The sequence below is a fragment of the Triplophysa dalaica genome, chromosome 3 (assembly GCF_015846415.1).
Source record: "Triplophysa dalaica isolate WHDGS20190420 chromosome 3, ASM1584641v1, whole genome shotgun sequence".
In the NCBI taxonomy this organism is placed as follows: domain Eukaryota; kingdom Metazoa; phylum Chordata; class Actinopteri; order Cypriniformes; family Nemacheilidae; genus Triplophysa; species Triplophysa dalaica.
This window is the reverse complement of record NC_079544.1, coordinates 5,133,755-5,153,787: the sequence shown is the minus strand read 5'-3', so window position 1 is coordinate 5,153,787 and position 20,033 is coordinate 5,133,755. Positions and strand designations below refer to the sequence as shown.

At 36.5% G+C, this 20,033-nt stretch overlaps 1 protein-coding gene across 6 annotated transcripts in view; it reads left to right on the top strand.

The window, feature by feature from the left end:
* Window positions 1–20,033, top strand: part of astn1 (astrotactin 1) — a 214,977-nt gene that overhangs the window by 92,962 nt on the left and 101,982 nt on the right. For all 6 annotated transcript variants that reach the window (XM_056742685.1, XM_056742684.1, XM_056742686.1 and 3 more), the window contains 3 exons: window positions 2,333–2,483; window positions 12,874–13,040; window positions 15,332–15,526. In XM_056742685.1, coding sequence (XP_056598663.1) covers window positions 2,333–2,483; window positions 12,874–13,040; window positions 15,332–15,526 — 513 coding nt within the window. The remainder of the gene's footprint in view (window positions 1–2,332; window positions 2,484–12,873; window positions 13,041–15,331; window positions 15,527–20,033) is intronic.

Genomic DNA, 20,033 nt, shown 5'->3' with positions numbered 1-20,033 from the left:
CTCATAGTCAAGTCTGACCACAGCATTAAACAAGTGACAACCAAATTTGCCGTAATGTCTATTTATTATTGTAACTATTACTATAATGTTTCTTTTGAAGTGTTTCAGGATTAAATGTTTAGATATTTAATATAGGAAATTATAAAACTATATACTAGTCCTTGATTCTGATTGGTCAATAGCAGTGGTTTATTTGAAATAATGCCTTCATACCCTTAGCAACCACCCTTAGCAACGTTGACTGTTGCTGTTCACAGTCGATCAGGGACTATTCTTCCAGCGGAAGGAAGGCTTTAAGTGAATTTACTTTTATTTTTGTATCATGTAGTAACCATTTTATAACGCTTCGCGTCATGCCTAACAACGCCCTTCAGCCATGATTTATTCACACTCTTGTACCTTACTGCTTACCTAAATTTAACTTTTAAATTCCTCTTTTGACTAGGCTGCTATAACAAAAAACTAAAAAGGTATAATAGTATACTTTATGCCTAACACCGTGTCCACACCCGACGCGACGTGACACGACACGAAAAAAGACATTGTAAAGGTATTAGAACCCATTATCATTTCAAATTTTGTCCACACTACCCATCTGTCGCGTCCTGTGTAGACACGGCGTTAGAAGTAAAAAAAGGATTTGCAGTCGAAGAAGATTTTTCCGAAATTCTTGGGTTCCTCCAAAGAGGAAGGAATATTTGAATATGAGTTTAATTTAATATTATTAAACCTTATTCCAATAGGTTAAAAAAGCTGTCAATAATTGAATCAACCACTTAAAAAGCATCTTAATTTCTTGCAAAATGCTAATTGATATATAACCATGGAAATATGTCTGTATCTCTTAAACTTTCATTCTATAAATCAAACCCTGATCTCCTTTGAAAAGTGACAAATGAGGCTTTAATGTTCAATTGTCAGAATTAATAACATAAATAAAAATGCCTTAATGTACTTTAATGTGACCATCTGCATGAACTATTTTTTGAGAATAATAAGAAGAGCACACGGACACGTACTGTCAAAAATGTATATATTTTTATGATATGGATGTCTTTTCCCAGGCAAACCAATCTATCCCTGTATAATATATATATATATATATATATATATATATATATAGCAAGCAGTTGTACTGTAGCAAACCTTTGTTAGTTTTTAAATCTTTTTGCTCATGTATTCTCACAGATTTCTTTGTTTGTTGATGTATCATTTTGTCCATGCATCTATTTCTGTACATATATTATTATAATATTTAAATGCTAATACTTCATGTCCAATGGGTTATGAGATGAATACTTTTTGTCCACTTGATAAAAATAAAATGAGAAAACAAATCACAAAGGCTATTTGTTTCTGGCCCGCATCTGCGCGACTGAGAATCCATTTATCATGGCATTCCACATCTCCGGCAGCGTGGTGATTTCACATTCTTAAAATATATTAGACAATGAAAGGTCGCTGCTTTTGCTCCTTCATCACGGCCACAGCCCATTCATATTTCACAGTAATGATAAATATTTGGATGTTTCAAAAATCTCTTGAAAGAAAGAATATCACCCGATACAATTTTCCGGCTACACAGCTGAAGGTCAAAGCAATAAAGTTCATGTGTTCAAGGTTTAGCCATCAGTGCTTTTGTTTACTTTAGCTGCTCTGTAAAGCATTTCCCTTAACTGGATTTATGGAAGTGTCGATACAGGTCATTTCCGTAATGGGGTACCTTTTGAACTCTCTAACTTTTAAAAAGTGAGTATGCTTTCAAATATATGTTTTGGTCAAGTTCAGGCACTCTAACTTTACAAGATTTCACAACAAACCTAGTGAATTAACAAATGTATTCGTAAAAAAAGTGTAATGAGGAAATAAAAACCTACACTTGAAATTAAGTTTATTTAGGAGGGCCAGTGAATTCAATTTTAGTGCCAGTTAATGCCATAAAAAATATATTCATAAAATCATTTGGTAATACTTACAGCTGTTTATTATTATGTTTTTATGTTTCTTATTAGAGGATGATGTCATTCGATTTTTTTTTTTTTGAGGAATATCACAAAAGACTAATAAGTAATAACTAAGTAATATGATTTCCATTTTTTATTCATAAAATATACACCGTAACATGGGCCTCAATGAATGTTGGATGTACTTAAAAGTGATAATTTAATATGCTGTGTGATTTTCTTCTGTATAACTATGTGCTTATTATAAAATGCATAATCATTTTTGGTATTAAGATATTTCAGAACACAGTTGTCCTTCAAAGTGTTTTATGGAGCATTTGATTAATTTTCCAAGCACTTTTCTTTTTTTCTTTGTTGATGTTCATCAGGGAGGAGCTGATGATTTCCTCATCCTTCGACAGTCTGGAGGTCCTGCTGGACTCTTTTGGGCCCGTGCGAGACTGTTCCAAGGACAACGGAGGCTGCAGTCGAAACTTCCGCTGCATCTCTGACCGCAAGTTGGATTCCACTGGCTGCGTGGTGAGTTATCTTTGTTTGACCCAGCGGGAGGAATTCACACAGAATAAATTGCACCCGCTGATAGCGTTGTTTATTTGCACGCATTGTCTGTGTTGTTTTAGCACCTGATGCATTACCTAAACTATGCAAATCGGGTAACGACACAAACACTGCCAATAAAACCAAAACACAATTTGCACAGAGCGGTTCCCCATCTCGCTGGCCAGCTGGGAATGTGCTCAGTTTTGGAGGATGTGACAGACTGACGTGATCAGGCATATTTTACAGGCGTCTGAGATTGTACATCATCGCTTTACCACTGTGAGCCAGACACCCGAATCAGTGCTTTTATATTTGGGGTCATTTTGCCTTTATAATGTACGACAGTGGAGACATGTGTAGGATGTGAAATGTGCTACACTTTATTTTCAACAATTTATCTGTAATGCCATTCATTTATCATCATTTAAGAGATTAAATATGCATTTGAATATAAATTTGTTGAATTTAATTATTAAACTGACTTTGATTTATATATTTGTAAATGGATATACACTGAAAAATATAACTTGTTGAATTTACATAATAAAATCTTCGTAACAGTTTGCACAATTTTAAAAGCAGCAAAGTAAAATATGCTGCTATAATTCCAGTACAATTAACTAACCAGAATAAAGTAAATACAACTTATTAACTTAAATTTAGTTTTTGTTAAAATATCAAGTAAATGTTAAATCATGCTGAACCAAATCATTTGTCTATCTCAAACTTCACGATTCCGAGGCACAAGCACCGCTCTTCTGAACAACGGTAACAAATTAAAAATAATAACAAAACTCACCTTAATCTCAAAGATAAATCATCACTAAACACGAACAAGTCTTTCTTTTTACTGACAAACACTTAAAATGACAGTTAATCTTGAAAATGTATATCCTAATGCAGTCAGACACAAAGCATGCTGGGAACTACAGATCAACTGCCAGGTAGTTAAATCTATTAAAGTTATTTCACCAAAAAACAAATAAATAAACTTAATTTGACCAATTTAAATGAGTTTAACATATACCATTTAGTTGGATTTACTAAATAATTTGCTCAAATAAAATTACTTAAGAAATTAAAATCTAAACAACCCAATATAGTAAATTTTATTATCAAAATGTTATATTATTTTTACCCATTTTTTGTAAAAACAAGAAACATAACTGTATTAAATTAAAATTATATTTTAATCATTTATTTTCATAAATAGGGAGGCAATAATAGAATACAATGTTTACAGGTTCGCCAATGTAAGACAACACCTGTTGACAGACAGAGACAGTTTTTTAAATAAATAAAGAGAAGAGCAGTTAGCATGTTCCTGTCAAGTATTCATTGAAAAAAATAGATGTTTGTTACATGTAAATATTGTATTCATTAATTGCATCATACATATAGCACTAGCTCAAATAGAGTTTTGTAAATATAGTCTACATTGAACTACATTAAGATATTATTGAACTAATATATCTAACATAAAACTGTAATATAAAATAGCACTATTTCAGCGCATTTATCTCCCGCACTGTAGACTTTGCATCTCTGTTATTTGAAGTGTCGTTCTCTTGCCCACCTGTCGCTCTCCGAATTGTATGCTATCTGTCCTCTGCCTGCATTTCCATTCCCATCTTTATTTATAGTTTGTAGATTTTTACGCTGACCCGTTTACAAAGTGCTCAAAAAAAGAGATAAAAACAAACCATTTCCTCCTGTACCATAAAAAATCACTTATTTATTCTTCTTTGACATCACACATTCTCGTGCTCACTTCCTAAACAGCTATGAAATGAGGCAGGAGCTGAGATTTCACTCACCATCTGGCTGAGGTACATTGAAAGTGTTTGATTTCTCACTTTGCCGTGCGCCCTGATTAGTGTGTTTGGCTGGACCCGCTGATTTGAGAATTGTTTCATCCGGATTTATGGAAAGTTCTGCGTCCCATCCATCTTTCTGACACCAGCTTCCTTCACGAACCCCGATCCTGCTCGTGTTTCTGAACGTGTCTATCAGGGTTCTTTCTGATGTCTGAACTTCAGGAGCCGCCTTGTATAATTATTCCCGTTTGTCTATGTGTTTCATTTGAGACGACTGCACTGTTCACATTTTCAATGGATTTGAATAACAGATGTCTGTTTAATCTGCCATTGTCTTTTCTAGCCGGATGAGATGCGAGTAAAGAGGGCTTCTTCACGAATGTGGTCCATTGTGATAACCACAAAATGGGTTTTTACATTTCTAGGTTTACAGGCTTGGGTGCACACCCTTTTAATTTTGTTTTAGGCAGCCCCCTCCAAAAAATGTGCCCTACTCGACTACATTATTTTTCGGTTGCTGATATTCTTTGCAAATTCTGAAGTGATTTTCTTTTCAGGAAATTCAGATCCTGTGCCCCTGATGGTAATAAAACACACACATTACGGCCTCCCCAGTATACACGTTTATCACTTTTTGCCGAAAAGTCCTGATGATGACTCAAGAGTTTGATGTTTTGTAATTAACAGATGACTGAAGCTATAAAAATGATGCTTCAATCTGTCCAATCATAAGAGCTCGCCGCAGGACCCCCAGAGCGCCTCATTCCCCCCTAATCAATTAACACCTTGTCTAAGGACAGCAGTGGCGCTGCTGCCTCTGTGTTTTAATACGGTAGTCTGCATGAGCGAGCCGGTTCCGATCTGTTCTGTCTCAGTGATGTATGGCACTCCTGGGGAGAGGAACAGTGCAGCAGTTTGGAAATACCATGATAATCGCTAAATGATGATGTGATTAATTAGTTCCTTTCCCTCCAGCACGCTAGGTGATGAGTGCTTTTGTGGGACACAGAGGGGTGTCCGCTGTACGTCCAGAGTTTCACGTGAATAACAAATTGCTTCCTTTTCAGAAATGGGCAAGCCAGCTTGAGCTATTAGAGAGACCTCGTGATTATGTGTTAAAATATTGCTCAGATTTATAAGATTTAAAAGCAGTCTTGTATGGCAGAATACTGATTATAACCCACTCACCCACACGCGCACAAACAGACACTCATATTCTATATCACTTTGCAAAACGCGCCTCCTTAAGGAATAAATGTAAATATGTGTATATCTGGAAAAATATTAACTTCCAAAAAGTACATATTTTCAACACTCCAAATTAACGTACATTACGAGCAATTCTGGCTCCGCCTTTACGGAATGATGCTATACAGGGGAGGGGGCGTGGTCATCTCTAAATTTTCTATTTTCAACAATGTCACCGCATGGTCTGTATTTAAATGAAAATGCAATCCCAAGTGTTCAATGTGTAAATGTTAATGGATTTTGTGAAGATAAGTTTTGAAAGATCAATTTGAGTTTCGGTTGACTATCTTTAACGTATATAATCAATCCAGGGAATGCATTTGATTTAAATATAGCAACTCAAAATGCATAAAAATATCTATTCAAATTACATATCTAAACTAGTGTAGGAACTGGCAAATAGCAAATTATTTTATTGAATTATCATTTTTATTTTGCACCTCATGTTGCACATACATTAAATATGGTATTTAAAATGTATATCAAGTAGATAAATACATGTCATTTAACATATTGCATTTTAAATTGATTATTGCTACCAATAAACTTCCATAAATTACTTTGACAAAGTTAAAAAAATCTGAAAAATCATTGAAATCACAATGTTGCTTAGATATATTTTTAGAAGTATATGTGATACAGTCTACAGTAATGCATAACACAATTCTATCATGTACAGCATTATTTTATGAGTTAATTAATTCAAGTTCATTTGCAAAATCAGATTTTTTTGGTCAAAATCATGTTTTTTATTGTGTTATATTGTGTAAGTTTTTCTTTATTGAGTTATTATAATAGGTAATCAAAACAAAGCAACTGCAGTTTGATTGATATTACAGAATGCACAATAATATTTTATCCATATTTGGAAATGAACTCTTCATTTAGAGTAACCATTCTCCAAACTCGCTCACTCTTTTTCCAGTATGCTGGTGCAGTACTATTTCCTGCAAATAGCTAAACGTATTGCACCCATCCAAGCCCGTGTCTAAATCAGCTCTCAGCTCCCGAGGTCGTAAATCAGTAAGTATATTGTGAACAGGGGTCAGGCACTGGTAAGGACCCTAGCTCACTTCACATAGGGAGAATGATGACTTATTTTCTGGAGATGTGTCTGAAGTGATAGTTCACCCAAAAATGAATATTTGAAAGACAGTCATAAAAGGAAAACAGGGTAAGGAAATGATGAGAGAATTATTTTTGAGTAAACTATCACTTTAATCTTTATTTCACATGTTGTTATTTATTAACAATAGGCTAAACCATCATCTCTTTATTTAATATGATTTTATTTTTTAAATACTGATTAAAGTAAAATTATGATAAAAACTCATTTTAAATGTTAAGCAGATTGTGTTCCTTCCCTGTCTAGCAGTGTATGATTATCTAAAATAAAATAGAATAAAATGATAAGATAAGATAAGATAAGATAAAACAAAACAATAAATAAGATGAGATATAAAATAAATAAAATAAAATGAAATATAAAATAAAATGAAATATAAAATAAAATGAAATATAAAATGAAATATAAAATAAAATGAAATGAAATGAAATATAAAATGAAATGAAATATAAAATAAAATAAAATAAAATAAAATAAAATAAATTATAAAATAATATACGCAGGCTCCCCGTGACCCGAGGTAGTTCGGATAAGCGGTAGAAAATGGATGGATGGATAAAATAATATAAAATATAAAATGAAAAATATATAAAAAATAAATGTTTGTCTATCACATTTCATGAAGTCTTTCGAACTGTCACGTGCGATTTCAGAAAAGATTGCTTTAAAATGTGCAACGTGATTTACACTAATGCAACATGGGGAGCAACAATGCTCGCTGGATTTCATGTTGCATTGTAGAAATTTTTAAGTAGTGAGCGTTTCAGTGCACCAAATGGATTTTGCGAAGGAGTCAGCCCTTAAAATGGCCTACTCCCCATTCAGTGCCCTACTCCCTATTCAGTGCCCTGACTAAGCTAAACATGGAAGCTGATTGAGACGCACTCATAAGAATCGCACCGCTACAAGCAACATCAGTTCATTCACCGGTGGTCGAGATCTGTTTCTTATTTATGTATTCCATCAGTCAGTCGACAGGCAGCTCACCGTCTCCCCAAAGCTGTTCAGTCTGCTATCATGTTCTGGTTGCTAAGCACTTCTGAGTTCTCAGTCAATACTTGGCAAAGGTCTTTTAAGTGCAAACTCTATGGGAGTGATCCAGGTGCTCAGCAGGAAGGGAACACCACTGTTTTTGCCTCCCAGGATCAAAAGGTGGTTTTAAAGGATTGTATCCATATCGGTGACTGTCTGCTATAGAGGGAGAGTCTGGACCAGCAGGGAGACCTGCACATGTTAATGGAGCTATGATGCCTAAAGCTAAAGCTTGAAATATGACTTTCAAGTTCACAATAAGCACAGCATATGTATTTCCTTTTTTTTTCTCTTTTTAGTGTCGCAACATTGCTTTTTCCGTTTCACCCAATTTCATTGTTTATTCACTTTGTCAGTAATTAAATGTAGGTGCTCTAGCTGTTATAAATTTGTCTCTCTATAGATGTCAACTGTAGTGCTTAGTTTAGTGTTTCATTTCGATTTCTTAAACTTAAATTTAAGCTTCACTCATTTTAATTACACAGCTTTGCTGATTGCTTTGTAGCGGTTTACAGTCAAACCATTTATTTCTTAGTACGACGCACTTGTTTTTGCACTTTGCAAAATATGTCCGTAAATCTCATCTCTTGTGGTTATCAGCATGGATTTACTTGGCTGGAAATAAAACGCCTGCCAATGTTCCCCTGGCACAACCAACGCAATGTTAATTTCTCTGAATGTGTGATGTGCTCCTTTGTTTCCATGGCAACAGTTGTTTAGCTTTACAGATGCATTTCGTTTATGCATTGGTCATGGTTAGAACAATATAACAGCCTGGTCGGTACCTGGATGGGAGACCTGCTGGGAAAGCTAGGTCGCTGCAGGAAGAGGTGTATCACCCTGTGGTCTGTGTGGGTCCTAATGCCCCAGCATAGTGACGGGGACACTATACCGTCAAAAAGCACCGTCCTTCGGATGAGACTTTAAACCGAGGTCCTGACTCTCTGTGGTCATTAAAAATCCTTCGAATAAGAGTAGGGGTGAAACCTCGACATCCTGGCCAAATTTGCCCATTGGCCTCTATACATCTTTGCATCTCCTCTCCACCAATAAGCTGGTGTGTGGTGGGCGTTCTGTCGCGATATGGCTGCCGTCGCATCATCAATGTGGGTGCTGCTCATTGGTGGTGCTTGAGGAGATTCCCCCTTCCATATAAAGCGCTTTGACTGTCCAGAAAAGCTCAATATAAATGTAATGAATTATTAATTATTAGCTGTTGCCATAGCAGTAACATTTAATCCCCATATTCTCTCAAATATCTCCTGTTATTGAATAAGCACTCTATCTTCTGTATGTTTCCCAGTACTTTCCATTTTTTACGATTTGCATAGCTTTTTCGAAAGCCAGAAGAGGATTTGTTCTTATGACACAATCATATAGCCTCTTCTCTTAAGCTTTGGAAAGCTGTGGGACTAGATCCCCATTTGGAAATGAGATTAAAAGGCTCAGCAGTTCAGGGCTTTCTCAGTTTATCCTGAATTTAAAACCTTCACGAGTTCTCCAGCATTATTAACTGTCTCGCCGTGTCCTGTGTACTACAAAGTGCTTTTCAATCAAGAATGCTTTGCGCTCAGATAAAAATCGGCAGTAATATTGGACTGTGACTCAGAAATTGTATTTCCCATTGTGAGATGAACGCAAGGGCATTCCAGAGCAAGGTGAGACACAAAGTGATTGTTTTTTGAGTCGGTCAAGCCGTGTTCCAGCAATTTACATGTACAGTACACTTCCCGAGATAACTTGTTCTCCTCACAAATGAGCGATGTGTTTTAAATTATTTTTATAAATTGCCTGCTTCCTCACTCGAATGCTTTTTAACATCCATTCTTTTTAAATCTGTGGGCACGAAGTAGAGATTGCTGTAGAGAGCAAAATCAATCACCGTAAATATGTATTTGACCTTAGTTGGCTCTGAGGCACTTCATATTTTAGCTTGCTAAAAGACGGCTCTTAAAGACAATTTAGCATCTGAGAAAATGTTGCCTGGTTTAAATACTGCTCACTGCAGAGTGGATAGTGGGTTTATTTCGATATAAAATACAGTGTTTGATTGTGAGAAACATAAAGATTTTACATTAAAATAGTCAATTTGCAAATACAGATCACTTTTTGTGTGTTCCAAGTATTACCAATCAAACCGCAGGTGGGTTGTTTTGATTATTTAGTAATAACTAAAAAAATGAAATAAAATACAGCTAACTCAATAAAACATAAAAAACATGATAGTATAATAAAAAACATGTCTCATTAATTCTTTTTTAAATAAACGTTTCACTTCTATCGGTGTCGATATATAAATAAAATTATTATTATGAATAATGCAATATCTGTGAAGGTCAAATACTGGTCACAGTCATACCCAAGCTGTCAATGGGGTGATACTAGGGATTTACCGATATGTAAATGTTGTATGATAATGATAATCGATAATACTTGAACATTGGAAGCCGATAACCGATATATTTTCCGCATCTACAGTTTAGTATCTAAATAATTTAACGTTTCTGAGACTGAAAATTATTATTTCCCCCTGAAAATCACGTACCGAGCCTACTTTACACTATTCAAAGATCCTTGAACTTTTAAACTTTTGGGGATATTATGTTTATGTAATAAACAATTTAAATATGTTCTTCCAGAGCAACACAGAAATGTGTTCTCAATAGCCACAAGTCTAACAGTTCTCAAGACAGAAAGCATTCAGACAGCAGTTAGATTCAAACAATATGCTTTTGTTCCTATAATTTACATTCATAAATATCAACAGGACACACTACATCAACAATGTTATGCTAATAGCAGTAAGTGGATGATCATGACAAGGACAGTACTGTTCTTGATTTTAACTGTGAGCAGCGTGCAGATGAAATGGTTCAACCAGAGGAAATGATTCATAAATTATCGTCTATAATATTATATATATTATGTCTAGAATTATACGATATGGCCCATGATTTATCGTTCATCTCTTGACGATACCTTTGTACCTAAAGAGTGTTTATTTGTATCTCAGAGGTACATATTGGTACCAAATATATACATCTGGTGTACCTTTTTAAAGGGTACCATTGCAGCGACAGTATTTTCTGATCATTCCTTTTCTGACAATGTTTAACATTTTATCATTTTAATGACGTATCGTTTATTCATTGTCATCATTGTCTTTCCCTTATTTTCAAATAAGCTGTTTTTCAGGAAATTGTAAAAACACTGTAGCTACTTTTTAAATTATTAATGATGACAAACACTGTTTATTAATTTGTATAGGTTACATATTTCCAAAACCCAGCGACAAAGATAAAGGGTGACTTATTATAATGATGTATGACACAAAAATAAAATTCATGAAATATGGAGATGGTTGCCATAGGTTTCAGTAGGACAGCAGCGATTTTTTATTTATATAATCAGATAAGGCTTTTCATAGAGAAAATATAGTGATTTAAATGTATTAATCTTAAGCGTAAAACAAGAACAACTATTTACCAAAAGGATAGGTAAAGAAACTTAAGATCTTATGATCTTAATATAACAGTGTATGCAACTATATAATAAATGCTTTTACTATAAGTTATATTTCAACATAATATTTAATAAATACAAATATACTGATAAAGAAAACTCTTTTCCTTCCGTGGTCAGAAAAGCCGCTTTGTTCCGTCCACCAGGTGCATGTTAAAACATTGTCATGGCGCCAAATGAGGACGGCAGAGCGGATCATGCGAAAAATTTGCTTTGCATCGAACTACCTTCCGCTTCCTCAATGAAGTCTTCTGTTCAGCTGATCAAACTGGGACTTTGTGATTTAAGGAATGTGCCAGGAATGAGTTGGAGACTCTGTGCCCTGTGCTCTCCGTGTTGCTGGTAATAAATCAGGTGTCTTGTCAGCTGTAGCTAACTGACAAAATCAATACGGATGCATCTAGGGACAAGATGTGCTACTAAGATGCATTACCAACATCTGGGCTTTGATCCCTAATACGAATGAGGTCAAGTGAAAAGACGGTGGTCGGAAAATGTGTGTTTTACGATCAACCTGCAGCCGCAAACGTTGAGGAAGTGATGCGGTGAAGTGTAATGCCATGCTGTGATGGACTTATTCATCATTTCTGCCCAAAGGGCCATGTATCAATAGCACAAAGGCATTAGCAATTTAATTATAGGACAGACTAAAGAGCATTTAGTGTCTTTAGGAAAAGAGCTATGTGATTTTACTCTCGCTTAATGCATTTTTATTAGAACAGCTGCTTCAACACCCACTGTAATAGAAAATTATGCCCTTTCAACCTCTTATTTCTAATGGTTTTTGAATGATGAATGACTAATTGTAGAGAAGCGTATTCTTTTGTTGAAACCTCCCACCAATCCAAATAAAAAGCTGCTTTCTACTTCAAGATAGCGGGTCTTTTCTAAACCTTTTTCTGCGGTTTGTCATCTGGTTTAAATGATGCCACAGAAAAGGAAGCTCAAGGTATGGGGCGTATGAATTTGATCCTGTTCTCCAAGTTGATATGCCCTGTAAGGATCTACCTGTCAAACCCTTTCTTTGTAGTCCAAAGCTGACAGAAAACTTTTTGGGGAATTGGCTTCACCAGCTTTGGGTGGATGGCAATGTGCGATGCGAGTTACCGTGTGAGACTAAGAGATTAGATGTGGAGTTTGAAACGAAGCGTTACCGTCTTTTTAAACGTACTTTAAATGTGTGACAACATAAAAAACGTAACTTTCAAATTAGTGTTGCTTTCAATGTTCTTGAGGGATGTTCTTTAGCAGTGGTTCTCAAACTGGAGGCCCCAATGTGGATCCAGGGGGCCAGAGATTTCGTGGCATTTTATGAAATGTAGAAATAGAATCACACATTTTAAGCAATCAAACAGAAAAGTAAGTGATGTTTTAGCATTGTATAACTGAATATGTTTTTGGTTTAATTCAAATCTTACATTTTACATGATACATTTTTCGGCGGGGGGCTAAAAGCGATGCACCCTACACAAAGGGGGACTTCCAACGAAAAAGTTTGAGAACCACTGGTCTCTAGTATTTGTTAGGAACTAAATGAAATAAGCAGTGTTTCTTTAAAAAAAACTTGAATAGTAAGTCAGCTAACTTGTTTTAAATGGATTCTTATTTATCTTTTTACCCTCAGTGTCCTCCTGGTTTGAGCCCAATGAAGGATGGCACTGGTTGTTATGACCATCACATTGGCATTGACTGTTCTGATGGCTTCAATGGAGGCTGTGAGCAGCTGTGCCTACAGCAGCTGGCACCTCTGGAGGAGGACCCCACTCTCTACAACATCCAGATGTTCTGCGGGTGAGAATGCTCACAACACACATACCAAGCGTCGCCTTCTGTTGACAGAGGTTTCTGTTTGATAGCTGGATCGGCACGCGTTAACAGGACTTGCTTGATAAGTCAGAAATTCACAACAACATGTCTCTCCATCACTGTTTGAGTGATGAAGTAACGTTGAATTTCTGCTCTTTTCATCATCATCTTTTGAATTACTCCCTGAAATTCGCAGCAGGCGCATTATGGTTAGTTGAGCTGATTATTCGTGTCGTTTATCATTTTTGTCTTGCTTAGTCAACAGTGGATGTTTCAAAGTGTGAATTTCTCAATTGTTTACCTGAGAGACATGACTGTTCTTGTATTTCCATCTATTGTGAATATGAATTGAGCATGTACACAACTCAACTGTAAAATGTTTGCAACGTTTTGAAAAATGCTAATATCATCACACATTCACCTGCAAAAATGAATGCACTGTGCAAGAATAATTTGCAGCTACCAAGATTTACATAAAACTATGTATATACTGTATAAAAATAAAAATACAGCCGCAGAAAAAAATAGCAGACCGTTCCAGATTTTCATTTAATCAGCATCTCTAGATGCATTGTGGTCGTTCAAGTCCAGTGTCTGTTCAATTTCAACAACATCAAACTGGCAGCAGAACACGAAAACTGTAATAAAAAGGATACATTTTTGTATACCTTTATACATGTAGAACTATTAAAGTTGTGTTGCTTAAAACTATAAACTTGATTTCTTTGAAGTATTGGAGGTCAGAGCATCTTTTGCTATTTTGACCTGTTACTCCAGGTTTCATTTTCTCCAAACAAATGCAAAAAGAAACAAAAGTTTTATTTGAAATTTGGGAGAAATGTTGATAGTGGTACACAGATGAAGCAAACATGTCTATTTAAACTAAACACATACCTATAATAGGTACATTCAGAAAAACATTCAACCCACTCAACAACAAAGATTGTCCGTAGTGATCATTTATTGTAGCTCAGTCTTACTCTTAGGGGCCATTCAGACAGAATGCGTCTCTGCGTATAAAAACGCAAGATGCAGCACTCAGAAATGTTTTTTTAAAAGCGCAAGGGTCTTGCGCAAACCCGTGTTTACATTGAAAAACAATGGGAAAGTACACCGCATTGGAATGGCAAAATGCGTTTTGATGCATTCCCCTTCCTTTGCATCATCTATCGGTCCTTTCATGCAATTTTGGAAGTGCTTTTACCCTAACGTTAAATCCCAGCCATCAAACAACACTTACTGTGTCACTGGCTGTGGGTCTAGAAATGAGGAAAACACAGGGAGGACCGAGTCCTGGGAGTAAATTTCAAGGGGGGATGGAGACCCACCTCATAATGTAGAGGATTTCCATCTTCTATCTATGAAATGGCTTCAAAACGCTGTGCACATTTCATACATAAATAACGTGGCGTTTCTTGGTTTTAAAATGTCACCTAAAGTGAATCTCGGCCATTTCCAGCTATATCTGCCAGACATTCTACTGTAAAAATATGACCCAATCAGAACGAATAGCCTTCTTCTCACATGTCTCCCTTGCTAAAGCAATCTTTCGACCCGTTAGGTGAGTCTCAAATATCATTCGCTTCCACAGGCACGTGTCTTTGACTAAAGGTGGCAAATGCACATAATTCTCTTTCCCTAAGGAGACCCTGATAATATGACAGACAATCTGAAGCCACTTAAAGCGTTTTCTGTGTTACTGAGAAGATGTGTCTCACCTACCCTGATGACAGTTGGTTGTAAAACTGTAGTGTTACAGAGAAAAGTGAGATTGAGCATTTAAGCTCCGACACCTCTATCTTACTGTCGCTGGTGGGGTGCAGATCTGAGATGACAGGTGCATTTCAACGTTCCATAAATATAAGCGACTCTTGTGATGTGTCACACTATTAGGATGATACTGTTTTGCTGATGCTAAATGGTGGTAGCGTGTTGAACAAACAAAGAGAATTGTCAAACTTGAATGTTTGTGACGGATCATTACCTTTAGTAGTTTCAAATGCCAAACCTGTCGTACAATGTGATTTCTTAATGGTTTACGACTCAAAGTTAAGTAGGACAAACAAAGTTAATACGAATAATTCATAACATTTTACTTTTTGTCTCACGCTTGCGTAATTATACTATTTTTCGAAAACGCAGCAAACACAAAAGAAGAAGCTAAACGTTTGACTTATATCATAGTGAAAAGTATTATCTTTCTTTGACAAACAATTACTCTTCTGTCTTCTGTGGTCTGCTGTCCTGTCTTCATTATTTTCGCTTTCTGTGTGTAGGTGTATTGAAGATTATAAGCGAGGAGCAGATGGCCGCTCCTGTCAGCCGCTGTCAGAGGCGTGCACTGAGGGAGTGGACTGTGGGGATACAGCTGACATCCCCGCCAACCAGACTGTGTTTGGGGACCTTTTCTACGGCTACAATAACCACACCAAAGAGATAACATCAGGACAGATCCTTAAAGCCACTTTCAGGTGAAGCAATGATGAGCTTTAATATTTGCCAGGGGTGACAGCTGACTTGCAGTCGCCCATCTTAAAGGGGTCATTTGACGCTGCTAAAACAAATATTATTGTTTGTTTTAGATGTAATACAATGTGTATACACGATTGAATGTTAAAAAATGCTGTATTTTTCACATACGGTGCATGTTTGTATCTCCATTTTGGGTGATATTTTACACAGCTCATCGCTCTGAAAAGCGAGGTGTGCTATGATTGGCTAGTTCACTAGTGCGTAGTGATTGGTCAAATACTGCACGGAAATGTAATGCATCTTACCATATTCGGAACATCAGGCTGCGCCAACGGCCGTACAATGAGATTTATACGAACAACCATACTTGTGTTTAGATTTGGGCAGTCTTAGTCAAATCGTATTGTGTGGTGTGGTGACACAGTTTCAGGCAGGTCTGGGTGAGCATTCGCTTCTAGATAACAAAGCATCTTTTGTACCAACACTTACATTTTTGCAATTTTACGTGTCTAATACATGCATGGGAAACTTATAACACACCAAAGAAAAACACGTATTTCTGCCGAATCACCCCTTTAATGGCAAGATTGTGCTGAAATTGAGGAATGTGGATTGTTTTTGCAATCAGTCGTACCAAGAGTTTTTTTTTTAATAAAACTGCTGATGTCATTTATTAGCCCTCATATTATACCAAACCTATATGACTTTCTTTCTTCTGTACAACACAAACATATATGGTTACACTTTAAGATCCAGTTCTCTGCATTAATAAACCATTTACTATGACTTTTGCCTCAGTACACTACTAATTTGTTTCTTATTAATAGTTTGTAAGTAGAAAATGTTAATGTTGAATATGTGATTTTTAAGTACTAATAAACCGCCAATACGCTAAAAATAGGCATCTAATAAGCAACTAGTTAATAGTGAGAATTGGTCCTTATAATAAAGTGTTACCAAATATATATTTTAAGAAATGTCTTTGTGGATTTGAGTACATACAACGGAAGTCAATCGGTGTCAATGTTGTTTGGTTGGCAACATTCCTCAAAATACCTTCTTTCGTGTTCTGCAGCAGAAAGAAAGATATCAGAATGAATAAATGATAAAGGAATTGTCATTTTTAAATATCCATATTTAAACTTATCATCCATAATTAACAAAAGTACACATTCTGTGAAAACATCACCACTGTATATGTAACATCACAGAAAGACTCTCTTTGAAGGCTGCTATAATTACTATTGCAGTGTGATGTCCAACGCGGTCACCAGTAAAAGTCATAGACGGGCCCTTAAATGAAGCACACGCTCGCTTCCTGATCCACTTTCTTGCTGCCGTTTATCCATGTACCCCACGTGGTTGTATCGTTGTGGCAGGGGGAGGAGATGAGCGACAGAGGAACAGAGAGAAAGGGGGGAAAGTTAATATTATCGAGGAGCCAGATCTCAAATGCTCTGATCTCATTTGGAGTAACCCGGAGAGACGGATGGTTAAGACAGCCTTTGAAAAGCCCCACTGGCCCCCGTGCCCCATGACTCGTTTCTCGTGCTGCTTTTTCGCACCTTTTGAGCGGCCGCGTCTAATGTAAGCGCTAATTATGTGGAATGGTTAGAAGTAAATTAAAAGTGACCATAAGCAAGTTTGGTTTAATGGGGATTAATTGGGCCAGATGAAACTGGCGGCTCTTCAGCCGAACAAAAGGAGGAACCAAGTTCATTAATCCTTCATAGAATGTCCTTGCGCTGCGACAATTCGTTTCAGAGCTGAGGATCGGGGCAGGAAATGAAATGTTGTTTGATCTTCTAGTGTGTGGAATGGATTGTCTTTAAAGATTGCGCGGATAAACAAGACGCTTTCCTGACTGATTGCCTTCTGAGATAAATGCAAGCCTTTCTATTAACTGAGGAAGGTTGATCTTGTCTAGTACAGGATTTGACAAAAACGATGAGTGTTGTTGTTAGATGTTTGTAATTTGATTAAAGCTGCAATCACTGACCGTAAAAAAGATGTACGACGCGCTCCCCAGCCAAAACTTCCCAGATATGGCCGCTGACATATTGCGCTGATGACGTCATTTGGATCCTGAGTCTGCACAGTTATAAGGGCGAGGTGGAGTTGCGGTATCAAAGTCCCACCCATAATCCTTGATGACTCACGAACAAACAAATTGTGTTGCCATGCCTTTTGTTACATATTATAACCAAACTAATTGGAAAAACAAACACTTGAAGATACATCCGCTTTATGACATCTAAAATGGGAGAAACCAATTTTGGTAAAACAATTATTTGAAGTGTAATTGAATTTTTGTTGTCTCGTTCGTTTACATGGAGAGGGCGGGGTTAATGACCTATAGAGGATATGCACATGACATCATCGCACACGAAAGTCAAGCTAGTCACACCCAATGAGTGGCAGAAAGGCTTAATGCAGTGGTGTTTATCATTATCTGTACTCTATTTAAAATGGGATGAAGTTGTTGTTTGATTGATTGATTGTACAAACAGATTGACCACGAAATATGAGATTTCTTTTTAAAGACTCCTGAAGGATATAAAAAAGTGAATAAATCGCTGAAATTTGCTGAATCAAATAGATTACTGAGCCTTGGATTTTTACTAACCATTATACATCAGACTCAGCTCAGGTTGGTTGTTGTTGTTTAACCTTTTCATAATAGTCTTACCTACCTATTTTCTACACCTTTATAAAGTTGCGTAAATGTGTTAACGTATCAACGTATTGTCATCACATTAAACGTTTAGACTTGCCATGTTAATCTAGTGAAATTCCGTTTATTAAACCACTAAATGTGTTTTGCGCGTGTAGAAAAGGTTTACCTAAAGGTATACTTCATCCAAAAATGTAAATTCTGTCATCATTTACTCACCTTCAAGTTCTTTCAAATCTGTATACATTTCTTTGTTTTGATAAACACAGAGAAAGATATTTAGAAGAACGCTTATATTACCAGACAGATTTTGCCCCCCATTGACTCCCATAGTGTGTCCGTTGAACACAAAAGAAGACATTTTGAGGATTGTGTGACAGCAAACAGATCTGGGGCACTTTTGATAGTTACGATTGAGTCAGTGGTGGGCAAAATCGGTCTGGTTACATGTATTCTTCCAAATATATATATATATATAATAATACCAAACACATTTATACAGATTTGGAACAACTAGAAGGTGAGTAAATGATGGCAAAATAAACATTTTGGGTGAAGTATCCCTTTAAGGCTTTACAAAATGCAATTCCATTTTATATTTATTTTGACTTAAAATTGAACTAGCTTAACACCCCATGTAGAAAAATGAAGGCAAAACTTCCCAGAGATGGCCGCTGACATGTTGAGCCAATGATGTCATGCGGAGCCACAGTGTGCACAGTAGAAGTCATGAGGAGGAGGTCCCGTCCATATTCACTTATGACTCCGCCACTGTTTACATTAAAACACATTATATTATTGGCATTCTTTTTTTGTGTGTAACCACACACAATTATGTATAGATAATACCTAATGTGGCTTATTCACACAAGTCAGTGTGGCTTCTGCAGTCGCCGCTCTCTTATCATTGCATGTAGAAAGAGCGTGCATACACACAATTTTGTTTAAAGGAGATGTTTATGTTCATTTCTATTGATCATAGCAAAAGCAATTTACCAAAGGATGGAGAGGAGTGTTGTGTTTGGGCTTTGGCTACATTCAGAAGTGTACTTTAAGCATTTCTAAAAAGCCAATTCAGTCGCTGTTCAGCCTCATTGCAGACAGCAAAACTCAACTTGCAAAAATGGGAATTTGTGGCATGCGAGATGAGGTAATTTTTTCAGCTATGTTTGTCCCATTACCTGATTTGCATAATTCTTTTAGCGATTTGGGCACTAAAATAAAGCAGCCTGTGTGTGTGCAAATACACGTCGCTATCCGCGGGTGCAATTTATTTCTGGTGAATTGAGTCATCTCTCAGAGAGAATAAAGTGAGGTAAAGTGAGATTCATGTCTATCCAAAATGATGCAAGGGGGAAAAGAGCGAGCGACTGGCAGGTAAAACCGATCCAGAGTTGCTGATGCTCTTTATTATTCCATTTTAAACGTGCACCGGCGTGTGTTCCCTTTGGCTCTTCACCAAAAGTCACAACCCACAAGTCTGGCCTGTCACACAACAGCTGCTTTTATGTTCTGAGGCATATCTAAAAGGCTTGGTTACAGTTTCATGATGTTTAATAATGAACATGAAGTTGCGACACATTTTCTCTGAGAACTTGCCCAAAAACAGTTCAGGAATGATGCTTTTAGGTCGGCAGAGTTCTCTGAAAGTCCATGTAAGAACTCCTGTGCCATTTCTGCGACTTCATGAGGTACCGATGGTGGACCATAATTCTCTGTAAACTAAGGGGCCGTTTACACAAGACCGTTTTCAACAAAAAATGCTAAAAAAATTATGCGTATTTGCCATTCGTTTAGATGGAAACGGTGTTTATGGGGACTGACAAACGCAA